Genomic DNA, 25,166 nt, shown 5'->3' with positions numbered 1-25,166 from the left:
CCGCTTTGAAAATCTAAAATAAAAAAGTGCACAATGTACTATATATGAATACGGATTCCCCACACACTATGTGCATGCCTCATGTATACAACATAGCAGAGCAGAAATGCTCTAAACATTACTTGAGAAGATACAACATAAGATTTTAATTGTGGTTTTAATAAAAGCAAACTGCTGGAGCTACCTGCTTATTATTAGTCTTGAGAAGCAGCACGAAAATAATATTCTAACCTTTAATATGTAACATGGTCTTTGCTAATAAAATTATCCCAGAGTCATCAAAGCACATAGCTGGTGTCAACTACTTAATATGCAAAATAAATTAAATCCACTTACATATAGCAAAGAAACACTCAGCTAATTTCATGCACTTGCATGCTGGTCCTTACACCGGTGCAGCCATGTCAGACACGGCCAAGCCCTGCATCTTCTCTTCAGATCCTGCTCTTCTGCAAGAAAATCACCCGACGCCCTGCTCCGCAACCCACCCCCTTGCAAGGCCACCGTCGCTCTGCCCATCGTGCTGGGAGGCCTGAAACAAGCTCTGTCACACGTGCTGTGTCTTTGCAATTGCAAAACACTGCCCATTCATTGTACCACAAGGAGACCTGTTCCTACTGATGACGCTTGACATCTGGTGGAAAGGCAGTCCCAGGGATTTGGGAAGAGCGGGGCGCACCCATCCACCGATAACCAAACCATGCTAACAATCCTCCTGCCCCGCGCCAAAGCCAAGTTCACCTCAGTGAGAAAAACACCCGTTATCTCCATTCCCACCCAGCTTCGTGCCTCCTGCTACCAGAAATGAACTTGCTGGTACTTTATCCGACTTGCTGTTGGTGAACAGCCCATGGAAGTCAACAGAAAGACTCTTTGATAACCCATTTATTTCCATCGGGTATTAAAATTCCCAATATTCCCAATCAAATACAGGGAACATCAGGAGGGATCTTTCCCAAAAGGCCACACTTTCTCCTCCTACTTACGACATACAAGCAGTAATCACTATAAAGAACATATAAACAGAGGCAAAAAAAAGGAAGGTGCTGGACATCAAAAAACTTATCTGCCAAGAGAGTCTTTCACTACCTGCAGAATAAGGCTCCTGCTTCTCGCTGTGAATGAACTCTTTTCGTTCGTATTTGGCTCTGATCCACTGTTCCCGCAGCAGTCTGGAAAGAAAAAAAAAAAAAAAAAAACAGAGAAAAGGAAACATGGTCCAAGATACACTACGGAAGAATCCAAAATCATTAATTCTTCAAACCAAACACAAGTGAGATTTAAAAGCCATCCAAAAATTGCATTGTACAGTCCGGAGTCACGGGTTTCTTCTGTTTACTGTTAGACAGCAATAAATCATCTCCTTCTGCATACAGTCTTACTGGAAACTTATTAAATCAAATTTACAGATTTAGCAGAATAGCCCATTCCCACCCACCCAATCAGCCTCACTTTATGAACAATTTTAAACCAAATTTCCCTCAGGCTGCATTCTTCAGTAAATGAGATCAGTAAATGAAAAAAACCCAACAAACTACATATAAAAGAAAAATCCTTGCCCTGAAGCTATCACTGCGGGAGCAGAAATTGGGAATGCCCGGTCCATGCATGCACACCATGGCCTTCTAGCAGGCAAAGCTGCAGAGATACTGTCTCCTTGCCACGCGTGGGCAGCTGTTTTAAAAACAAAACTGTGATATGAGAGGTTAAAATTTTACTTGTGATGAGGAGGGGAAGCCCAGCCCAAGGGTGGGTAACCGGCGTGCTCCGGTGACCGTGGAGCTCGCTGCAGGGTCTCACATGCCTCCCAGGAACAACAGGAGCCGAAGGGAGAGGTGACCTCCACAGGGGCATAGGACAGTCATATCCCAGGCCCCAGCCAACCTCTTGGAAGGAACTGGGGTGTGAAAAAGCCTCAAAAAGAGCAGGAGAACGTGGCTGGGCAAGGAGACAAAGGCTGAGCCCCGTGGAACAGGGAGCCCAAACAGCAGAGGGTGGTGAGAACCCGCCTGGCACAGCTCCTCCAAACCCGTAAAGCCCGAGGAAGAAATCCACGGTGTGTGGCAAAAAACGTGCCTATTACAAAGGCCTTTACGTTGCATGCTGAAAATGATACCTATGATTTATACCCCGAGACCTTAACTTGCAAAAAGGAAAAAATATCCCAAAGATGACAAATATTTTTTTTTTGCTTTTTACCTGAAGTGCTGGAACTAATGAAGGTGTTCAGATCTAGAATGTGCTCAAAATTGCTTCGAACCATTTTTAACTGCACTTAGTTTTTAATTGCCTTAGAACCTCAAATAGCCCAAGCAGGCAGCAACCACACGCAGAAGTAAAGGCATGTGTCATTCCAGCCCTGCAGCAGGCATTTCAAAGTGGCCTGCACTGATGAGAGTAAAAGATCCCCCGGCACTGGGCATGCTCCGTAAAACCCATCACGCTCCAACACACCAGCCTCTCCACCAATTAAAACTGTTGATATGCTTAATTACCTTTTCTTTTTTACTGACTATGCAAGTTTAATGCTATCTTTTCAGCAGACACATTCCAGAAATGCTGGAAGAAGATAAGCGTACTAACATCGCTGATGAAAATTCATCTGCCGGTACAGCAAACACATTCATTGAATCTGCAAGACATTATTCAATGAGAACTGTGGCTGTAATCAGCTTCCTGGCAGTAAAGGAGGAAATAATTACATCTATTTTGTCCCAGCCATTGTTTCATCTCCTTGGTTGGGGCACCAGCCTCCTCCCGCGAGGCTTGGGGAGCACCGCAGCTTCCCCGCACCCAAAACTCAACTGTGAGCTTCTGCTGTAGCAGAAATAATGCACCAGCTCTGCCTTTCCCCCTTCTGTTCCTGTTTTCATGGCTGATCTTTAGTTGTTACACACACATCTGCAAGTTTGACTGTGAACTCTTAAGATGAACACCCAAATCCCTTCTGTTGTCACCCTGCGCTACGCTCTGGTTTGGGTACAACCCATCTTCAGCTCATCACTGGAGGTTCAGATGCATTTTGTGTGCAAGGGGGCTCTTCTGGGTTGAGCGGGATGCTCCTTCTGGATCGAGCGGGATGCTCCTGGATCTGATATCCATAACACAGCAGCCTGCAAACACGGAAGACTGATAACCCAAAAGGTAGCACTTAATTGCCTGTTTCTATACTTCTGCCGCTCATCAACAAAGCTACCAGAATTTAATCATGAAATTAACGCAAATACTTCAGATTTGTTACCCTTCTTGCAATTTTTCCAGCCCAGCTGTTGCAGACAGCTTGTTATCACTGTAGCCAAACTTGGACCTTTCCAACAAGACGATTAGGGAATTAACTAGAGGGAAGAAAATTCACACTACCCTCGGCTCCAGCTGACTTCAGTGGATTCAGCAGGAGCTGCAGCTGTTCCGAGTCTCCGAGACTCAGCCTTCCAGCACGAATGTTTAAATACAGTATAAACTAAGGTTCATGCGCAGCAGTGGGAAAACACTCTGCTGTATAATGCAGATAGTACAGCAGATACACTCTGCTGGTCTCACGCCTTAGGGAACACCGCGTGGCAATGACTGATTTCCCGGGACGCTGTCAGCAGCAGTGGCTCAGTATCTCTACAGCTTCTGTGCAAAGAAAGCGCTAACGGGGCAGTCGGGAGGCACCTCGCCCAAAGGGGTATCCCCAAGAAGCTGCAAAATGCTCTCCTTAACCTCTCCCAGAATTTGGGCCAGAACACGAGTGGCTTTGATGGCAACTCCCACAGCTGACAGGGCTCCAGATGCGCCACATTCCCAGCCCCCAGCAAGCACTTTCTAACAGCTCACGTGTTCTTCCCCTTCCTTCATCATCACAAAGCCAAGCTTTTCCAGTAGTAATTTCCCCCAAACCAAGACAGACCAAGAGCAGCCCATGGTTAGGACAACTCAGTGCAAGGCCAGTAGCTGCAGTTTGTGCTCCGGGGGTTATTTATAGAAAGCAGAACTACTTCAGCAAAAGAAATTGAAACAAAAAAAACCAATGAGGACAGCGAGGAGTTCAGCATCTCTCTGCAATACAGCAGAGAAGTCAAGCAGGGACTTGACCACGCTCAGTCTCATGGACGGGAGGCAATCCTGCCATAAAGAGCTGCTTTTGAGTCTGGCATTAAACCCTGGTTTGACTGGCACAGCTCGGATGACTTTAAACAGGAGCAGGAATTTGCCCTGTTACCTATGGAATCTGAGAGCAATCAGAGGGCAGGGATCATCCAGAGGTCCCTCAAGCCATACAGACCTTTCCACCATTTTCTGTGGACTTCAGACCTGATCTCCATTTCATTTTAAGTATGCCTTCAGGGCCTTTTAAACATCTGCTGCTGTGTTTTTGCTGAAATGCATTTTTCCTGAGGTGAATATGTACGTAAATAACCCGACGTGGCCATCCTATGACGAATACAGGACCCTCCATCCAAACCCCACCTTTGATTTCAACAGGAGTTCTGAAAGGACTACATAGCAACAGCCTTGTGGTATTTTATTGCATTTCTGGTGATGGGATAAAGTATCAAACGCACCATTCGTGTTTGTTAGAAAAACATTAAGTGCACCATTCCTAAACTGCAGAGATGCACAGCTTTCGGGATCAACTCCAAAAGCTTAAACAGCCCACCTAAAGTCTGGCAAGCTGCTGGTTACAGGGAATGTGTCATTTTTGGCAATTAGAACAGAAAGGTCTTTGTAATTACCAAGATAAAAACTTGGGAGCAAAGGGAAAAAAAAGAAACAACTACCAAAAACAAAAACCCTGAGGGAAAACCACATTTCCAACAGAATAAGGGAAAATTTGTCCCCCGAATGGAACAGGACTGGGCTGCGCTGGAGGGGGCAGCAGGTCCAGAGGCTGACAAAGCACCGCCAACACCAAGAGCTCCAACTCTCACTTCCTCGCTTGGCCACCCCCATGAACACCAGCGCTCTGCCAAAGGGCCAGCCAAGAAGGTCTCGGAAACAGCCCACAGAGCAGATTTATCTTGGTCCCACATACTCAAAGCCTGCAGCAACAAACACCATGAGAAAAGCTGTTCAAGAAGTTTAATATCAAACTGTGGCCACATGGATTCATTGCGCTCCGCGGAGGAGTGCTGGCCAGCCAAAATTATGGGTGACAAAGAATTGGAGACTAAGACCCTCACCTGGGCTGGCTTTCCTGGGACGCACTATGGTGCACGCACCACAGACACCACAAGGCTGCTATGGCTTTTGGAGACATACGACAGACAGAAAGCCCCAGCCAGAGGTGAAAGTGGCCCAGAAGACATCAAACGCCATCCGCTACCACCCCCTGATTGCATCTTTCTGAGCCACCATCAAGTCCAACAAAGACAAAAGAAACAAATGTCATCCAGGAATGCCGTTTCCAAACCCCACATTTGTAGCTTCTGGAATTTGTCAGAGTTTTTTCCAGCAAAAAAAAACAATCTGCTTTCCACAGGCAGCTCTGTGGACACAGCTACGCCAAGTTTCTGTCAAACAACTGTTTTAATGAAATTTTAAGTCCGAGTCCAAATTTTTGCTCAGACTGCAAGGAGAGCCACTGCAGCATAGACTAAAAGCCTGTCTAGCTTCACACTCTGCCTCCACATCTTTTCCTATCTGGTAAGTCCTCGCTGTGAGGACTTGCTTTTAAACGGCTTTGTGGAAGTACGGGACAGCTGTGGAGCTTCTTCTAGGTGCTGTGTGCATTACCCTGGCTTGCAGAGCCCCCGGAGCCATGTGCCATCCAACCCCCACAAGACCCATGGCCAACAGCAAACTTCTGGAGAAAAGCAAAAAACCTGGGGTTTTTACTACAGAGGCATCCGAATTTTGCATTATGGATGTGAAGAAGTTAAAGCTGAATTTCAGTATGCAAAATCATAACACGCTCAATTAAAATGCGAACTGGTTCCTTTTTCGTTTGGTTGTTTTACATGCACGGTCCAGTTCACCACAACGCTATTTTTCAGAATGGTTAAACACAGATTAAAAACATGTAGGAAGCAGTGCTGGGATGGTACTATCTTAACCTTGTAGCAATTTCCTTTGGAAATTGAAGGAATCAACGTAAATTAACAGGCTTACAAGCTAACAACAAAGAGAAAACGAATGAGAAGCAGGGAAGGCACCACAGGCAGTTGGGACTGAAGGAGCGGGCAGGTCTTGGGTACTTGGCCGATGGCAGGGCGATGCTCAGGCAGAGACTTTCCAAGCCTGAGTGCCCAGTTTGAGCTGCCACAGGAGGCTCCACCACTTGGGAACTGATGAGTAGCCACTCCGAGAGGCCATGCTGCAGCACCTGAAGCTTTTCATCTGAGACACCAGGCACTTTTGAAAGCCACGGATGTTAAATCTGAAGACCCTTAATAATAAGCAAGAGCCTGAGCAAAACACTCAACTTTACCCTTCTGGCCATTAAGCGTTAAAGCAGTTTATCTATAAAGTACCATCAAAAAAAAAAAGGTGACAGAGGAAGAGAAGACCAGGTGAGAACTTTTTATCCTTGACCATCATCATGCCCTGTGCATGGAAGGGGAGGGGGCCAGGCTGACCTTCAGACACCAGGCTGAGGTGGTGAGCTTGGTAGCTCCTCTACCAAATGAGCCAAACTTTAAGTAAAGTAAGAAAAAAAAAAAATCCAGGGATTTACTCAGCAATTTTCTCTGCGCACATTTTAATCGTACCGTAATATAAGCCACTTCTGCTAATAACTGTTCTTTTCCAGATAACTGTATAGATGACTCCTCAAGATGTGAGCCTCACTGGCATACATCCTCTCTCTGACTGACGTCTCATCACATTCCAGATCAGACAGCCACCCAGTACAACTCATACCATTTCATTCTGCCCCACTTTTTCCTACCAAGGTACTCAAATCTACTGGCAGTCAGAATATAAGCGTTCTGCCTAAGGAGCAGATGCAGCTCCTGCTTATCCAAGCACGGAGGGAGGAGCAGAGCCATGCACACAGTTCCGCAGAATGATGCTCTGCGTTCCGAAATCAAGCAAAAAGGCAAGAGAAAATGACGTTAAGTACTGGGCAGGGACACGGATGTACCTCCAGTACTGCAAAAGCCCCATAAGAGTTTGCCTCCACCTTGTGTCAATTTTAGCCAAGCATATGTCTGAACAAAGCCTTTTTCCTTTGCTTTTACTCAAAAATGATGTTACCCTGTTGCTCACTGGTGACTCAAAACTCAACCATGTGCTTGCAGTGTGTCTGCCCCAGAAAGGACTGCTTTACAGCTCTCGCTCTGCTGCTGCGGTGTACAAAGCTGGGCCGTGACCACTCATGACCATCCAGAGGGAGTTTCTGTGGTTTAAGTTCCTCACCCAAGGCCCTCTGGGCCAACACTGCAGTGGTGTAGGAACATCCCTGAGTCTGGGACTTGTTTCAGCCTCAGGGACTCCCCAGTGGTACAGAAGGTGGCTGCACTGCTCACTGCTCCTGATGCACGGGCCAAGGTGCTGGCAGACAGAAGATGAGAGAAGACCAAAGGGATTTTATTATTTTTTTTTAATTGGGTGGGGTTTTTTGCCTATGAACAGCTGGTAAATTTTCCCTGGGCAATTCCAGACCACGCCTCCAACTTCTCCAGCCTTTGCCAAGCATCTGACAGAGCCAGGAAGCCACACTGGCATTTCTGGAGGATGCAGAAGCCAGATGCAGCAGGCAAACACCACGTATTTCCCAAGGAGTCAAACACAACCTCATAAGCAAGATGAAAAAAGGACAAGCTGGCACTGCAGCATTTCTTCCCTCTCGCTCTGAACTTTGCCGTTCTTCAAGCAACCAAAGTAGCACTCTCAGCTTAAGAAGCTTCAAATGAACAAACAGCCTGTCTTTATTAGGGCTCGTACGTTCGCATCCTGCCGTGCCAAGTCTGAGGGCAGCTCCCACAAAGCCTGCCCAGCTGCCGCAGCCGGCCAGCACAACTTGTCCTAATTAGAAGCATCCAAACCTCTCGATGCTGCAGAACGTGGGTTGGCACACAACGGCACAGTGCCAGCGCTGGATGGAGGTGTCACCCATCGCGACGTTACCCAGGGCTGCAAGCCGGGAATGACTCATGCTATTGCAGCAACTGGACTGCAGCGAGGCAGGGAGAGAGCTAAATACATACCCCTCGAAAAAGCAGCACTCCCCTGCTCCTGTTTAGCATGCGCCTGTTGGAAAGCATAGAGCCTCCAACCAGAGAAAGAAAAATACAGCCTGGAACACACCACCCTTGCAACATTCCCAATACCCGCAGCTGCTTCTAATGCAGCAGTGTCAGAAGGAGATCTGCTACTGCAAGAAGTCGCATCTACCCCAATGCACCCTGCTGCCATTGCACAGACCCAGCAGCACTGGTCCAGAGAACACCTACACAAGCAGAGCTCCAGGCTCTGGTTCAGAAATCAGGGTATCCAGGTTGCAAATTGTGCCAGTACAAAACAGGTACAAGTTGGGAGCACAAAAGAGCCAGAAATTGGTCCTGCTGCCACTTGAAGGATGACCAGCCTTGCCTCATCCTCCCAATCGATCAATAACCAAAAAGAAACTATACCAAAAAAACCCACTCCTTAACCCTCCTGCCTCCGTTTCTCACAGCTGCAAGCCCATCAACGTGCCTCTCCACTGGGCAGCGGGAAGAGCTGGGATGGAGCGGCTGCCCCAATGCCACCAACTGGGTGCCAGCATGGTCCCTGTGTGCTCGCAGACAGCTCTGACAGGGCTGCGGCTGGAGCTCAGCCACCGCTTGGCAAAGCTCCCCGGAGTGCAACTACACCGCAGGATGGAGGAAGAAAAATATCATAGCGGCAAAGCCTGAGCTGCATTATCAAAGGAAGCCAAACCAACCAAGCACAGAACCCGCCACAGACATTTCTGCCAGCCCGACAGCAGAAGGAATAAAAATGCTTGTGGTCTTTAAGCTGCCTGAGCTGCAATGTGAGCTTTCGCTATCTCTCAGCCTGACCCACGCAAGGAGAGCTGGGTGCGATGTGCACCCGGATCTCAGGACACCCCAAGGTGCAGAGGGACCAGCCCTGCTTCCAGCCAGGCTCCCGCAGCAGGGATGCTCCCGAACAACTGGAATGCCAAATAGGCTCCTGCCCTGTAAGCACAAACCCGCAGCTAAGGCTGGAGTGCAACGTTAATTGCATTTAACTAAGACTTAAGAGCAAACAAAATTAAAATCCCCTAAAATTGTGTTTCTCCTATCAATGACAACTAGGTGAAAAAATCTCATTTTACCATCTTCAACATTACAAGTTCACACAAGTCTTAAAACAGCACAGCCAGCTGCTGGGATTTTGGAGCTCCGCGACACAAAGGTGGTACTGGATCTGCTCAGGACCGCAACGCCTCACGAGAGCTGCCTGTTCACCAGGAGAGCATCCACCTCCCAGCTGCTGGCAGAGCCAGTGACCTCTCCTGCCACCCAGGTAACACAGAGAGCTCGGGGCACCCTTCCTCCTTGTGTCTAAGAGGCACTAAGGAGAAGGCAAAGGAAACAGGCATGAATAACGCTCTGCCAAAAGACTTTTTGTTTCAACCCAACTCTGCAGAGGAGCAAGAGAGAAATTATCAGTGATTTTCCTTTTGTAGCTGCACCATCTTAGGAAGTACCATCTATTCACACAGCAAGATGCAAGAAGCAGTGGGTGCACAGGGATGAGAAGGATGCCAGAGCCACCTGCTGGGGCCCTGCAGACCCCATGGGCATGGCGAGACATGCATCATAAAACTCTGGCCACCAAACCCTGCAGTAGCAGGATACATCTGTCCTTGGGCTGCCAGTCCTACTGTCAGGGGAGAAAGAGGCAGGATTTTGTGCACAGAGATGGATAAGTCAACGTCGTGCCCGGAATGTGAGAAAAAGCAGGAAGCCTGGCCTGTGTTAGGTGGAGGAACAGCAGTCCTGTTGTCGGAATGTGGGCAGGCAGGAGCAGGCAGGTTTTGTCCCTGACTGTCACAAGGCAAGTGTCCCCCACCTCCTCCAGCCACAGGGTTTGAGGTGTTGTTTTTCCAAATCCTTACCAAATCACAGCCCCAACCTTCCAGACTCTCACCCACAGAAGCACTTCTGAGTCCCCAGAAAACCCCACATGAAGCATCTTCCCAAAGCCAGGACTCAGGGGTGATGCTTGAAGACCAGTTCAAGGTGGGAGGAGAACCTGAAAGGTCCCACACACCCAACATGGTCAAACATAGGCAGACCCCTTCCCTCCCTCTGCCTTGGGAGAGACAGGGTTAAAAGCAAACAAACAAAAAGTTTACTTTGCTGAAGCTGCTTTTCTGAAATGAGAAAAAAAGCAAACCCAAACCAACGGCGTTGCCATGCTGCATTTGCACCATCCCCTCCCCTGGGCCTGCGGGATTGCTCTGGCTGGGAGCGCCTTCCCCCTGGCTTCTCCTTGGGCTCCCTCCCGCACAGCAGAGGTGTTTCAGCAACAGCAAAGGTAAGAGGCTGGGGCTTTTTCTCCTGGGCAAAAATAATCCCAGCAAGATAATTACAACACGGAGTTGTGCCCCTCCACAACACACAGTAGCTTTGACAATCCTCAAATCATTTCTGTACTTGTAAGAACCACGGAAGCTGCTGCCAGAAGCCATTTTGGATAAAAAACAAGATCTCGAAACACTGCATAAATGGTTACTTTTTTTATTGTCAGGCCAGGCAGTGCCACTCACACCTGAGCCTTCCCAGATTTTGCATTTGAGCATCATCAGACAGGGGGTAATGGATGCATCACCGAGGTATTTCATAGGCACGACAGGTACCTTCTTTTCTATACTTCATGTCTTTACTATAGAAGGCTTTTTGCACTTTTTGCAACATAGGAAGCCAATGACTCTTCTTAATAGCTATTACAAGAAGATTAAAAATATAGATAAAGTCACTTCGAGGGCGAGCATAGGTACTCATGAACACCTTCGGCATGATTTCAGGTCTGGAAAACACAGCAGAGCCTTCCTACCCAAAGGCTAATGCCTCAGGCAGGGAGCCCTGTGAACCCTTCCAGCACTTCTCCTTCGGGCACCTCTTACCATGCCTGAATCCACCAGCCGGCTGCCCAGAGCCTTGCACACCATTTTCATGCCAAACCACATCTCCCTCTTCAACTAGCGGCACCCACATCAGGCAGCAATATTGGGAGGGACCTCAGGGACCAGCGCCCACTGGTTCACCAACGCTAAAACACTGGCTCTGGAAATTATGCCCTCCAGACCCTCTGTAAAGACTGGTTTCATGAGGATACAAAACACTCTTCATACTTTGCAGGGCTGAATCCAAAAAACAATTTCAGCTCATCCTCTTGCTCCCTGGATGATACAGCACGTTCTGCTCAGCCCTCCTTGGGCTATGAAGTCTACCCCAACCTACTAGGGAAGTTTACTCCGCACCGTATGGGAGACACCTTTTCACTTGCCTTCGCAGAGGATTAGGCAAAAGAAAACCCACCACCTTGGCACTAAACCCCAGCATTTTTGCATTACAAGTGACCTAGCATCTCACACAGCAGGTAAGGAAGTTTTGTTGGGATGCAGAAGGGCTGTTTGGAAAGGTGAGGAAATCAATGGGTAGAAATTGGCATTGTTGTAGCCTTAGAAACTTGGAAGAGGTTGGGGGACAGACAAACTATTGACTTCCCTGCATCATCTTAACTGTACTTATTTAATAAGATCCCACACATAGTATAAACTCTACCATATGTGTGCAGAAGAAAAAAAAAATAATCAGGCCCTTTTAGAAATGAAACCTTTGTGGCTAAAAAAAAGTATTATGCAAAACCCAAGATATTACAGAGGCTGCAGCTGCACAAACAAATAAATGCTGTTTACCAGCAGAGGTATTTACTTACGGACAGTCAAGAAACGTTGGCTTATAATAAAACGGTGGCATTTTAGACTCATATTTTGCTTTTGCTACATTGTTTCCATTCGAGGCCATAAACTGTAAAAAGAGGAAAAAAGAGACTTTTAAAAAATGTTAACAGTATTTTCCTTTGTCCTATTTTGCTTCCACAAAGTAATAAAATTATTGGGATGGGGCCTCTGTTCACTAACTGAGAGGTTTCCCCAGGACTGTGCACAGAAGGGATGCTGTAAAGATTGTGCCTGCAAACCAAGGGCTCAGAAATTAATATTGATTATTATTGCCAGGGCTCTCCCACCGAGAGTGGATATGAATATGACACTGAGGATAGGTCCGTGCCCAGCCACACGTGCACGATCCCCACAGGAGCAGAAGGCACACGCAGTGGCATTCCCATGCCTGCAAGTGGGAAATGAGACAGCTCCCAGGGAATCCAGCACAGAAATTAGGTAACCAGGGGGTGAAACCTTACACTAACTTTAAGTCTCCATATGTTACGGCTCCAGCAAGGTAAGAGTCTCTGACAATACGCCCTTTGCTTTGCATCACATCACTTGTTCCAAAGAGATAATTTGATTTTTGCAAAGCCGTGCCAGCAGCCTCAGAAAGGAGCTTGAAACAAAAAACCAAAACCAATTTATTTCTTCCCTGACAGCCCTCCTTTCCTTCTGATCTTGTATATGAATGGCTAGTTGAGAACTTGGGAAACAAAACCACATATTTCCCTATTTATAAATTTTATTTAATTAATTTTACAAGTGTAGAGATCCCATTCTTTTCCAGGCAGCCATGCTAAATACGTTACGTCTTGTATCAAACGCCTAGCATACAAGCATAACATGCAGCTAAGCTTTCTCCTTTTTTTACTTCCCCCTAAGCATTTTATTTCATTATTTTCATGTTTTTGAGCTTCTCAAGTTTACACACGCACTCTAGTCTCAAAAAAATCAGGGATGGGAAAATCCATGCAACACAAAGGCCTCTTTTCCTCATAAAACACATGAGTCCATGAGCTGTGGCTTTCAGGTAAGCCTCAAATCTACAACACAGAAGGTAAAGATCAATGACTGACAGCATTCTTCGTGCCTTTAGAGACACCAACAGTCAAAGGAGAGCAGTTTCCTGGGCAGGCTGGCCTCTAGCAACATCACCCAAACCTAGGCATGGGGGTGGCATCAAGAGAGAGAATTCAAACCCATACTGTGAGGGTTCGGTTCTTCAAGATGTGAGTTTAAGAGTCTTCAACACCAAATGGAAAAAAAAACAGAAAATGCTGAGCTGGGCCAGGGCTGGTAAACTTGAGGTCTAGTCTACTGTCAAGGCTAGGCTAGCAGTAATGTAAGAAACACAAGACAATTAATTTAAAATTAGTAATTTCTACACACTCTGTTTCATTGACACTTTTATTGGGGTGGGGAAATCCTCACAACTTCATGAAATGGCTATTCCATTTTCCAATCAGCATGACAGACCTTGTTGCCACATTGGGGAATTATCTAGACATGTTTTCTGAAATCCCATCTGTTGTGGCACCTTTCAAAAGGACTCAGGTTTACAGCTGCGCTGGTAAAATGCAGCGACCCAAACTCACTGGTACTCCCAAGTCTCCAATGCACATACCTCCACTTGAGCATCATCCCAGTCATCCAGACGGACCGACTTCACTTTGCTGACTTGGGGAATATTGCGATGGATTCCTGAACAATTCAAGCAGATGAAGATCCCTAGGCTGTGGGATGCCCAGTCCGGATCTGAAAGCAAGAAGGAAAGAGACAATTCCACTTGACTGGTGTATTGGATTCAGCGCAGGAGGAAGGAGAGACAGGGCAGGACCGGGCATGGCAGGGGAGTTCGGAAGTCACCAGCTCCAAGTTCCCCGATTTTAAAAGCATCAAATAAATATACAAGCAAAAAAGAGATATGTGCTAGTTTACACTGATAGTAGCACAAATGAAGCTAATAATTAACAGACCTGCAATCTCAAAAAAGCCCAATATACAGACAACTGCACATGCCTGAGACCTCCAAAACTCACTCCACGCTCACACGAAGGTAAGAGGTGAATGTCCAACTTCCATCAGCAAATCCCACCCAAGTGCTGCATGGAACAGAAATTGCACAATTACACCAAACAGCCCAGGGAAACCGCTATGCTGCTCCCTTGTCTTGCTATTTTTCATTTTATTTTACTTATTTTTTACAGTGGGAGTGTTCCACAGACAGACTTCCCTCCCACAGCTATGACTGCCCAGCAGCACAGCCCTCCACACCAGGAGGTGTCCAGCTCTTGCCTTAACGGAGAAACGCTGCCAGGGGCAGCTCTGCACTTTCTCTGAGCAAAACTATGCACTGTTTACAGCCCCGAGTTGACATCTCACACAAAGCACTTGAAACACAAGTCCCTTGCCTCCAAATTCCTCCTCGGGAAAGGCATTGCCTGCAGGATGGGAGACAGAGAGGAACAGGCGGAGGGCAGGACACATCCACCAGTGTCCCTGGCGCTGCCTCGCCAATAAAGCCAATACAGGGATCTTTGTTTGAACTCCAACAAGCAAATGTCAGCCCCTGCTATTCCAGCTGCGCCCCGGCAGAAAGGGCTGCCTTGCAAGTCACCAAGTCAGCCCTACATCCTCCCCGTCCCCTCCACGGAGGTCCCCTCGCCCCAGCCTCCCCCAGACCTGTGCGGGCAGGAGTCCCCGGCTGCCCCATCGCATCAGGCTGTCGAGGGATAAGGGCAGGTCTTCCATTCTCACAAACCATTATCATTTGTTTATTCCCCCGCAGTAATTACACTAAATACTCCTCACAGCGCAGCAATTATTTATAAAAAGCAAGGGAATGCGCTTTCTCCTCCTTATACATATTTAATGGTCTGGCTGTGTCAGTGCAGTGGGAGCAGGCTGAGGGGCAAGGCAGCTCCTCTGCACGGGGGATGAGGGTCTGCCACCAGCCCTGCCCGCAGGGAGGGCCACCAGCCTCCCCAGCACACCCCAGGGAAGGCAGATCTGGTTCCCCAGAGGTGGCTGTGTTCAGATATAAACCCCAGAGCTAAACGAGCAGCTTCATCGGACATGGCTGGGTGCCCACCCAGGAGGGGAGCAAATTCCCAAGCTGTTACAAGACCCACCAGCCTCAGTTCCCCCAGCACAGGGCTGGCACCAGCAGCCACAAATAAAGGTGTTGGTTTTCCGTTTCACGTGGTCTCTCATCCTCCTGCAAGACCCCAATGACCGCAGCTCAAGCCTGGCAAACACAAAACCAGTCACGTCGATCTAAGTGCGCCACAGCTGCAACCGAGTGCTGCCCACATCCAGCCATGCCAAGAGGACCCCCACCAGCCCCGACCTCCACACCCTCACCCTGCTCCTCCCACGAGGACCAGGTGACCCGGCTTCACACCCCAGGCCAGGCATCCCCACTTCTTCAGATCGTGAAGATTGCTGCCAGTTATTGGGTTACAGGTTGGCAACAAGAAGCAAGAGCTCTGCACGCTCACGCACGTTTCTGTGCTTTAGCTCCTTGTGCTGTCCTCTCTCACCTCCAAATACGTGGCTGTAATCAACATCTGGGACCCACCAAACCTCCCACCACAAAAGTACTCCAAGGTGCAGCACTGCTGCCCCGTGGTAGCCCAGGACCATGGGACCCAACGGTGGGAGTCAGGCATGGTGAAAGCACTGGGGTCTCCTGCTGAAAAACCCACCTCTCTGACTTCCACACAGAGGATCTGGCACGAGGAAAGGCAAGAGGGTCTGGAGGATGGGGCGGCCACAGAGCTGCAGCAGTAGCGAGGAAGAGGAAGCCATGGCAGCAACAGTTGGAGTAGGGAGCTAACATGGCCATGGCTCCCAGCCGCTCCGTAACCGTGCTCAAGCCTTCTCGATGTACCAACATCTGATCAACATGGTGCCAGACAAAGAGAAAGGCGTACAAAAGCATGTGTTGGCCTCCACAGGTTTTATTAGGAGCCCCAATGCCTGTTTTAACAGATTTATCTTAGGCACGCAGGCGAATTTCTTCATATTGTCTACAACTTCCTAGACTCGTGTTTCCAAAGTCCTCTCTTGGAGCCCTCTATGGAGTTCCAAAGAAGTAACCCCTCTGCCGCCTGCAATGCTGTGAGCAACAGGACCAGGGGACATCACACCTTCCTCCAGCCAGGGAGGAGGACACGGCTGGGTGGAGGAACACTCCGCAAGGAGATCCTCAGGCTCAGACAGGAGGCTCCAGCTCCAGTGGACACTGAGCCAACTCACACCCAAGCCATCTCTTCTTGGCAAGGGTAAACAGCACCTCAAGCAATGGGTTTCAATCACAACTGGCACTTTAAAGTGTTCTCCTCACAAAAACAGTATTTTCTTTAAACCAGACTCTTAAATATGCTTCCCCCCTGCTCCACACCACGTCAAGCCACATCTAATTAAGAAAGGAAAAGCTGGACTAAATCATAGAATCAGGGAACCATATAGGCAGGGTCACATGTGCATGGTTTCCAGAAGACAGTACTTCAGGGGAGCAAACAGAGACACAGGGTCAGTGGTGACCCAACCCTTGGAAAGGATGCTCTCAGCTTGTTCAAGAAAACCACACCTGCTCGCTGTCTCCTCCTGGTCACCTTCCTTTCAGTGTTTCCTCTCTTGCCTAGACCCAAGCTCCATGTCCACCGAACACCAACAGCACCCCACACAGCAAACTTCGAGGAGCACCATGCCAGAGCTGCTCATTTCACTTGCCCCACCAGACCCGCTACCAGCGCTTTGCATTGCTGCTGTGTATTAATAGCGACTTCCTCTTCATCGCTCTTCTGGTTTTAAAAATACATATCTCTTAAATCCCAGATCACATGGCAAGGGTGGAAAGAAGAGTTGTAGATGCTCAGCAGGTTGTGTGCTGCTTTGCCGGGACAGCTGCGGCCCAGAACGCCACAGATTTGGCAGTTGGTTTTAGTGCCAAAGGGAACACCGGGCAGGAGAATTCAAAGGCCCTAAGCGCTGAGCTAGCCCCATCCAAAAAATTGCTAAGGAGCAAAATCCCCCAGAACCAACCAATCTACTGGGAGAAGTCTCTCTGAAATGTCACTGTTGTTATTAGAGATCATGGCTCTTGCTCTCCTGGCTGAAGACATCTGGGCAACCCAGCCCAGGCCCCTCCCGGACTTTAGTTGAAAGCCAAAAGGAATTTCTAAGCATTGTCTAAACAGGCCAGAGGGATATGGACCCACACAAGCCCCCCAGGCTGGTGCAGTCTTCTGACCCCCCCATGCCACCACTCTGCCCACGGAAGAAGGAGGGTGGAGGATTCCCTGACTTCATCTTCTGGAGGGCTCTGCCAATGCCGCTTCCCCTTCTCACCCACTCCCCGCACTTGTGACTCCTTTTTTGAAGAAACCTAGCTAGGAGATTGCTACACCCACCCATCTTCTGCTGGAACTGGTGACAGATCCCCAGGCAGAGGGCTGCTGGCCAGGGTGAGCACCCACTTCTGCAGGGATGCTTTTCCCAAGCCCTGTTGTAAGGTTTGGGGCTGTAGGCAGCTCCGGCGCTGCCCAAGCATGCCACAGTCCCTCTCTCTTCATTTCTGCTCTCCAGCACAAATGATGTGAAAAACTCGTAGCTCCAGAACACGGCAAATAATGCCAGCAATCTCCAACCTAATCACAGACTCCAACTCTTCCAATGACTGCACCATTGCTTCAAGATAAGACAACATCTTATCAAGCATGTGAATAGCTTCACATAAGCATCTTCCTAACAGACAAGTGTGTTTTGGATCAGCACCGTTAGTTTAGTGAACTAGTGACCCCCGGCTGTACAACTGACAAGCTGAGGTCTCCATAGCTAGGTGAAGTCCACCTTGCTAATAGACACTTAAACAGCTGGAATGTGTTCTCCATCCTGGACATCACTGGGGAGTTCAGTAATTTTATTTAAGCCATTTTGTCTGGGCGGGTCCCAAAAAAGCACACTGAAATGGCAATCTGGACCTTTTGAGTACTACCCAAAAAAGATAATTTTTTTCCTAAGCCTCCAGAGTTTCAATCAAACAGCAGTGAAGCCTAATGAAAACTTGCCAGCATGCTTAAGTTCCACACAAATTATTATATTCCATTATTTCAAGCCAAAAAGAATAAGGACTAACACAGAGCAAGGGGAACATTAAACCAAGTACACTGCTGTACGTGCAGAAAGTCTCTTACCCTGCAGCATCATTGCTCCAGGACAACCAATGCCAGCTCTAGAAGGCTTTCACTGCCCAGTGTGGTGGAGATTTCTGGTCACTTCCAAATAGATTATAAAAATGTAGTGACCCAACTTTCAAAACAAAAATTTAATGCAACGTCATTTTAAAAATTGAAAAAATAAACAAAGCTAAACTACACTCCAGAGAAGCACATTGGGGTGGTTTTTTCCCCATCTTGTTTGTCTGAAAGGGAAGACACAGCCAGAGATTAGAGAAGCATCCAAAGCAAAAGTAAAACACTTGGGCCACAGGGCTAAATTCAGAAATCAGCTGCACCACCCCAGCCCCTTTTGCCACCACAAGCCCCAGAAAAACCCAGCACAGAGAACAACAGACTCTGCAGCTTGAACCCAACGTTACTGAACAGAAGAGCAGCCCATGGAGGGAAGAACGAAGGCTGGACCCAGAAAAATAACAATCAAGAGGAACCAACCCAAAACATAGACAATTTACACAAACCAGGAGAGCAGAGAAAATTGGAAGTGGGGTGGCAGTGGATTTTTTTTAAATAAATTACCAATTTTTCCTGTATCCAGAATATAAACATAGGGCTCCAGTTTGAAAATCCCTGGATGCCATCAACACAAAATCACATGAAGCAGAGCAGCAGTAGTCTCAAAATAGCCACGACACAAGAGCAAGAGCTCGAGTCTCAAAACTTACCCCTGCTCCACCTTCTGCCTTAAACCACAGTTATCACTATACATAGCACAGTACATTGCTACAACAAGTATCTCTGAGAACGTGGCCAATGCACAGCAATACCCCATTAATGCATCTGCCAGCACACAAACGACCTGACCCTTAATTAGCTGCCTGGCTGCATCCCTGCTACACCAGCTGGGTGGGAGCCAGTGTTTTGTTGGGATGGAGATTCAACAGATTTTTTTTGATCTCTCTCTCCCCTGTTTGAGGTGATAAAGACCAATTAGAGGGGACAGAAGGACCTCTCCAGGTAGGCAAAACCTTTTTTACTCTGTGCTAGAAAGGTAACTCATGCCCTATGACACGGGATATAATCACAGGGATTTTGGTGCCACCAACACAAGCCGAAAGCCTTTTCTGCTTGCGGCTCAGCTGCTGCTGATTTCCTCAATGCCCCAGTCAGGACAACCTTGTGTTCCGCACCAAAGTTCTGTTGCTATTTACTTTGAGGAAAGATTAGGAGGTTAATAAACAGACTTTGGTCATGCATGTTTAAAAATAACAATAAAAGATGTTAAAACTGAAGCCAAACAGCCTCCCACCAACACTCCTAAGTAGGAAATTTTTTCAGTGAAGGCACTAAACTTGCCAAAGGCTTTTTATTCTGCTGGCAGGTCTCAGCAGCCCCCTCTGCTCGCTGCAGCCCACGACTGTGCTGCAACCCAGGCACCAAGGCTGGACAGAAAACACCGTCACATTAAACCTCCTTTGTTTCAAAAAGTCCTTTTCCCTGCAGAAAGCAGCATTGAGCTAAACATGACTGCTGTGGGATTATTTTTTTTTTTCCTTCTTACCCCTCCAATCTGCTTATGCCCGGGGAGAAGGGCTGGCAAATTCCCAGGAAAAAACAAATCACTCTTTTAAGTGAGAGGACAATGGAGGTGCGGGAACAAGTTTCCACTTTCAGACTGAAAACGAAAAGCCTGTTTCACGCCATTAGAGCGGTGAAGCTCTGGAACAGCTTTCCAGTAGGAGGTAGTGGGGGCAAGAGAGAGAACTAGCTGCACGGCAGAGCCCCATCGCTCCACGGCGGGGATGGGGAGATGTCGCTGCAGATGACAGCACTAGGCAGGACCCGATGACTCACTCGGTTGTCTTCCCGATCTGTGTTTTCAGGACCGGTGGTTGGATAGGGAAAGGAGAGGGCTGAGATTAATCCCTTTCAATGCCCCCTCCCCCTCCCCCCCCCCCCCCCCAATCCCGAGCAAATCAAGCAATCCCCAGCATTCCTGTGCTTCCCCTCTCATCACCACCCTCACTTCATGGCATCAAGGGAATGGAAAAGATTCACCTGCTTTAGAAATGGGAAGATGCTGGGCCTGCAGGAAAGGTGTTTACAACCACCTCAGCCACCCACCACCCACCCTCTGGCTTTTATACACACCGTGACACCAAAATACCAGATCTGCCCAGCTTTGCAGCACAAAGCTCCGACACCAGCTCCCCTCCTTCTGTTCTTTCTCCATCCCTCGCCCCCTCTGAGCCTTGGGCACAGGGGCTGATGTTACCCAGGGTCCATGTCCCAGTAATTCATCCACAACAGGAAAGATAAAAACGATAAAAGCAAGCCACATAAACTGCAGGATCACTTTGATGGGATTTCCATTTCTGTCTTCAGAGCCTCCCTGTCCTCCTACAATGTAAAACGCTTCTCTCCCTGTGGAAACACAAGCCTAAGTCACAGAAAAATGGAGTAAAGAGAGAAATACTCAAGGTATTGTTATGCCCTGAGATAACCATCCGTCTCATGATGTGAGGAAAGATTGCCTGAGACAAAGAATCATTTAGGGGGGAAAAAAAAAAAAAAGAAAGAAAAGGCTGAACTGCCACATTAGTCTGAAGAAAAAAAGATTATTCTAATACATGAGAGCCATTACACACCAGCAATTCAGTAAGATTGCTCAGTTTGCACTTAAGACTGCATTTACCATGCTGTCTTCACTGTGAAAGCACATCTTTAAACCCACCAAAACAAACAGCTGCAAACCAACATCCCGGACCCTGACTCCAATAGAGAAGTGCATAATGACAGGGCACCCAGTGCCCCAAATAACCACTTTATTGCAGTGGCTCCTACCCCAGAACTCAGTCTCAAAGATGTAGCTAACACAATCTCATTATTCATTACAGATGGATGACATTTTTGTAACTGAAACACTTTTTATCCAAAACAACCTTTAATGCAAATTAAGGTTTTGTAAACATACAATTAATAAAAACCTAAGTAGAAACTTAAAAACAAAAGAACCAACCCCAAACCTGCAAGTGAAAAATGTAACCTCCCAGGTTTTGTTCCACTCAGATTTTCAGTTTCTACTTTAGCATCCTTTCTGCATCCCCAGCTTTCATGCTAGGGCCACGGTAAACCCGTTCTCCCTACCTGAGACATGCCCTCAAAATCTGGGAGGAGCTTTTGGAAGCTCTGCTTTTGCACGAGAGATTTTTTGCCAGACATACACACTGGTCCTGGGGAAAACACAGATCTGACCTTCCTGAGCATCACGTTCAATACCACATTCCACCCAGCAAGTGTACATATCCTGTGTGCAAACCAGGGGAAACACATGCCCTGAACATCGCAGCCCTGCTTGTAGGACTTGGCCACTAAAATAATCCTCAATTAAGTGGCAAATTCTTGCCCAGACCCAGGCCATCGTCAGGCTTTGCCTGGATCTCCCCAAGGAGATGCAACGACGCTGCAGGGGACAAAGTTACACAGCCTAGGAGGAAAAGCACTGCCTCCCCTGATGCTCCCTGTCCATCCCGAGCTTTGATTTTTTGCACGGTCACAGCTTAGCTGGAAGGATGCCAAGCTGCGAGCTCTTCTGCATCAGGAACCCAGGTTTTTATTACCCGAGTATGTAATACCTGGGACAAGCTGTTACTTCAGGGCTGTGGCTATCGAGCCTCCTCACCCAAGTACCAGAACAGTAACAAAAGAAAATACCTTTTTTGACAGCAGAGAAGAAAAAAAACAAAAAACTTTCACTGACTGGCTGATTTCTGAAACAGATATTTCCAAGAGCAAAAGAAAACCCAGCTGACTTCCAAAACCACAAATTAAAGTGACTAACAAAGAATTTTCCCATTATATTTATGACCCATCCTGTTCTTTGTTATCAGTATTGCTGAGCTAAATGGCTACCTCTTATCATGGATCCCGCACTAACTGGGGGTTTCAGGGAAAGAAACACACCCACCTGAGAAGCAGCAATAATAAATCAGGGATCTTGACCTTTTGCATCTCCCCCACCTGCACCACATCAGCACTATGATGATACACACATGTGGGAAAGCACAAGCCCTGCTTTCCTCATCTTCTGTTCATTCCTCACCCTCCCTCTTCTTTCATTCTCACTTTATTTTCTCTGCTTTGGTACTTTTCTCGTGTCTAGCTGTCCACACAGTTCCAGCTTTTCCCTTTATTTTTGTGTGCATCCCACTTCTCAGCAAAGAACGTACTCGCATCCCATCCTGGAGGCTCTCTGGACCCATCCTGCATTATCTCACACTCAGAGACACCTGGCCTGCCAGACCTGCCTGGGATGAGTAACAGAATTCAACCTGAATACGGTATGTATTACCTACAGACACAAGTTATATACTTTATGTTAAGCAGCCCAGGGCATGTCAAGTTTATTGTCACTCCCAGGCGGACAATCACGTTACAGCACCATGAGTAGCCCTCATTTGCCAAAGAAAGTGAAGCAAAACGATCACTAAAGAAATTGGGTTGACAAACAGAGATCCAGTCCCAGGGAAGTAATGCCGTGATGGTTCAGAAGAGAGGCTGAATAGTATTAATATAGCACATCTTGCGTTACAAAAGACACTGGCCCAAATTCTCCTCTCCGAGTTTCAGATTCACTAAGACATCTCTGCATGCAAATGTCACCAAAAGCAAAATGCACTTTTGCTGTTTTACAAGCCCATTCGGAGCCTTTAACAACAACCCTCTTTCCCTGACGTGAGCTATTTTACTAACCTACAGCTTCACCTCCATCCTGCTGATGCTGAGAAACTTCCCGTTTTGCAGAGGGGCTTTATATTACACACAGGGCAAGGGAGGATCACCCCATTGATCTGAATAGCCCAGGCTCATCAAGCCTTCTCCAGGAAGGAAAACTTTAGGCAGACACCTCTTTGGTGAGCCCAAGCTGTGCTCAGCCAGGTAGCTCAGAGGTGGGCTGGTACAGTTAGGCAGTGCCAGGCAGCAGATGGGTGGGAGCAGGCAGAGCAGCGCTGCAAAGCAGATCACGCTACGCAGAAAGTTCTTTGTCCTTTGCAGCCAGGTACCCAGGGGACACAGCACATCTGAAAGTGAACTGCGGTGTCCCGAGATGTAGCTTAGAGACATAAAACCACTGGTAATGGTACGAACTGGAGGGTGGTATCCAATAGATGTTGGAATCCTAAATAGATCAACAGCTGGAAAAAATAAGGTTCAGCTGAAGCGTTGGGTTTTCTTTAACCTACAGAATGACAGAGGCTGGAAAGGACACCCTTTCCCTGCACCTCTTCAGAGCCATCCTGCTCAAGCCCATACAAATTTAGATGTTTCTACATCGTGATTGAAAATAATAATAATAATAATAATGAAAGTGACTCGCTATGCAATTTGCTAAGCTTCTCAGCGGCAGGTCCCACCACGCCATGCAGACCCCGCTCGGGAAGGGCAGAGGCTTCCCCCGCTCGCACATGGCGCAACGGGCGGGGAAGATGCTCCTCGCTCGGGTCCCCCGGCGCCGCGGGGGGAGCAGGGGCACGGCCGAGCGGTGCTGGGGGCAGGCGCTCGTCGCCGGCCCGGGCTTGGGGGTGGGTGCCCCCGCCGGGCGCTCGGCCCCAGGGCAGGAGCAGCGGCGACGGCCGGGCTGTTGGCGGGGGACAAGCCGCCTGCAGCGGCACAGGGCACCCCCCGCCCTCTCCCCGGACAGAGCCCCCCGCCCGCCGCCGGGCTACCGAGGCCCGGGCTGCACTGCAGACCGCGGGGACCCGCCGGGGATGACATCAGCGCTGCCACGGCCGGGTGCGGAGCCGGGCGGGGGGGGGGGCTGTACCTCGGCTCGGCGGGCACGGCGGCAGCGCGCCCCCAGCCCTCCACCCTGCCCCGCAGCATCCCCCGCTGCATCCCCCGGCGGGGGGTGGCGGGCACCCCCTCGGCGGGCACAGCCCCCGCCCTCCCTGGGATGAGCGGAGCCCCCCACCCCGCCGCCGTCCTCCGTGCAGCCGTGCGGCTCCGTGCCGTGCCGTGCCGTGCCGTGCGGGCAGGTGCGGCCGCCGCCCGCGCCCCCCGCCTCGCCCTGCCCTTACCCGGGGCGGCGCAGTCGGCGCACGCCGCGTTGCCCGGCCGCTGGAGCAGCTCCAGCAGCGCCTTCCTGCTCCTCTCCTTCGCCATGGGGGCGGCGGGCGGGCGGCGCGGGGCTCCGCTGGGCTCCGCCGCGGCTACGGCAGCCTCATGGCGCGGGGCGGGGGGCGCTGGCGAGGCGGGCGGCGCGCCCGGGCTGCTCCATCGGCCCCGCTCGCCCCGCGCAAGGTGAACGCCTCCGGCGGCGGGACGCACCGCGCCGGTTCCTGCCCTGGCCGCCTCCTCGCCCCGCCGCCGCTGCCAGAGCTGCCGCCGCAGCCGCCCGCCCGGGCACGGCGCCGGTTCCGCCTTCCTCCGGGCCCGGGGGGCCGGCGGCTCCCTGCGCCGCTCGCCCGCGACCTCCAGCGGCCGCTCGTCGCCGGGGCGCCCCGGCCCCGTGGGGGTCCCCCCGCGTCAGGGCATCCCACCCCCCGGGTGTCCCCGGCCCCGTGGGGGTCCCCCCGCGTCAGGGCATCCCACCCCCCGGGTGTCCCCGGCCCCGTAGGGGTCCCCCCGCGTCAGGGCATCCCACCCCCCGGGTGTCCCCGGCCCCGTGGGGTCCCCCCGCGTCAGGGCATCCCACCCCCCGGGTGTCCCCGGCCCCGTGGGGCTCCCCCTGCGTCAGGGCATCCCACCACCCCGGGTGTCCTCACCCCCGGGTGTCCCCGGCCCCCGGCGGTCCCGCCCCAGGCTGAAGCTGGGGTGCCCGTGCATGCCCCGGCCCCACCGCCCGGCCGGGGGGAGGTCTCACCCACCGGGAGAGAGGGACTGGTGTATCAGTGGGGAGGGGGTTGGAGGTCTTTGGCTGGGTAAGGTGGTGGCTTGCAGCACCCCATCGCTCACGGGGTGGGGTCTCCCGGCTGGAGCACCCCGGTGGGTTAGTGAGCAGTGCTTTTGGGGTGCCTCTGTAACACCAGCATCTTTTGGGGGTACTTGTAAACGTATCACTGCTACCCACCCATGCCTTTCCTTCACCACCGTCCTGCTGAGCACACATCACTGTC

At 49.7% G+C, this 25,166-nt stretch overlaps 1 protein-coding gene across 1 annotated transcript in view; it reads right to left on the bottom strand.

Annotated features, from left to right (window-relative positions):
• ADAP1 (ArfGAP with dual PH domains 1) overlaps nucleotides 1-24,497 on the bottom strand; it is a 62,851-nt gene extending 38,354 nt beyond the window's left edge. The window contains exons 1-4 of the mRNA XM_080382461.1: nucleotides 24,129-24,497; nucleotides 13,494-13,624; nucleotides 11,860-11,951; nucleotides 1,090-1,172 (exon numbers count right to left, since the gene is read on the bottom strand). Coding sequence (XP_080238587.1) covers nucleotides 1,090-1,172; nucleotides 11,860-11,951; nucleotides 13,494-13,624; nucleotides 24,129-24,213 — 391 coding nt within the window. The 5' untranslated portion in view covers nucleotides 24,214-24,497. The remainder of the gene's footprint in view (nucleotides 1-1,089; nucleotides 1,173-11,859; nucleotides 11,952-13,493; nucleotides 13,625-24,128) is intronic.
• Nucleotides 24,498-25,166: the final 669 nt, after the last annotated feature.

This window comes from Falco punctatus, assembly GCF_963210335.1.
Source record: "Falco punctatus genome assembly, chromosome: 4".
Lineage (NCBI taxonomy): Eukaryota > Metazoa > Chordata > Aves > Falconiformes > Falconidae > Falco > Falco punctatus.
Note: the sequence above shows the minus strand (reverse complement) of the source record. Positions and strands in the feature narration are given on the sequence as shown.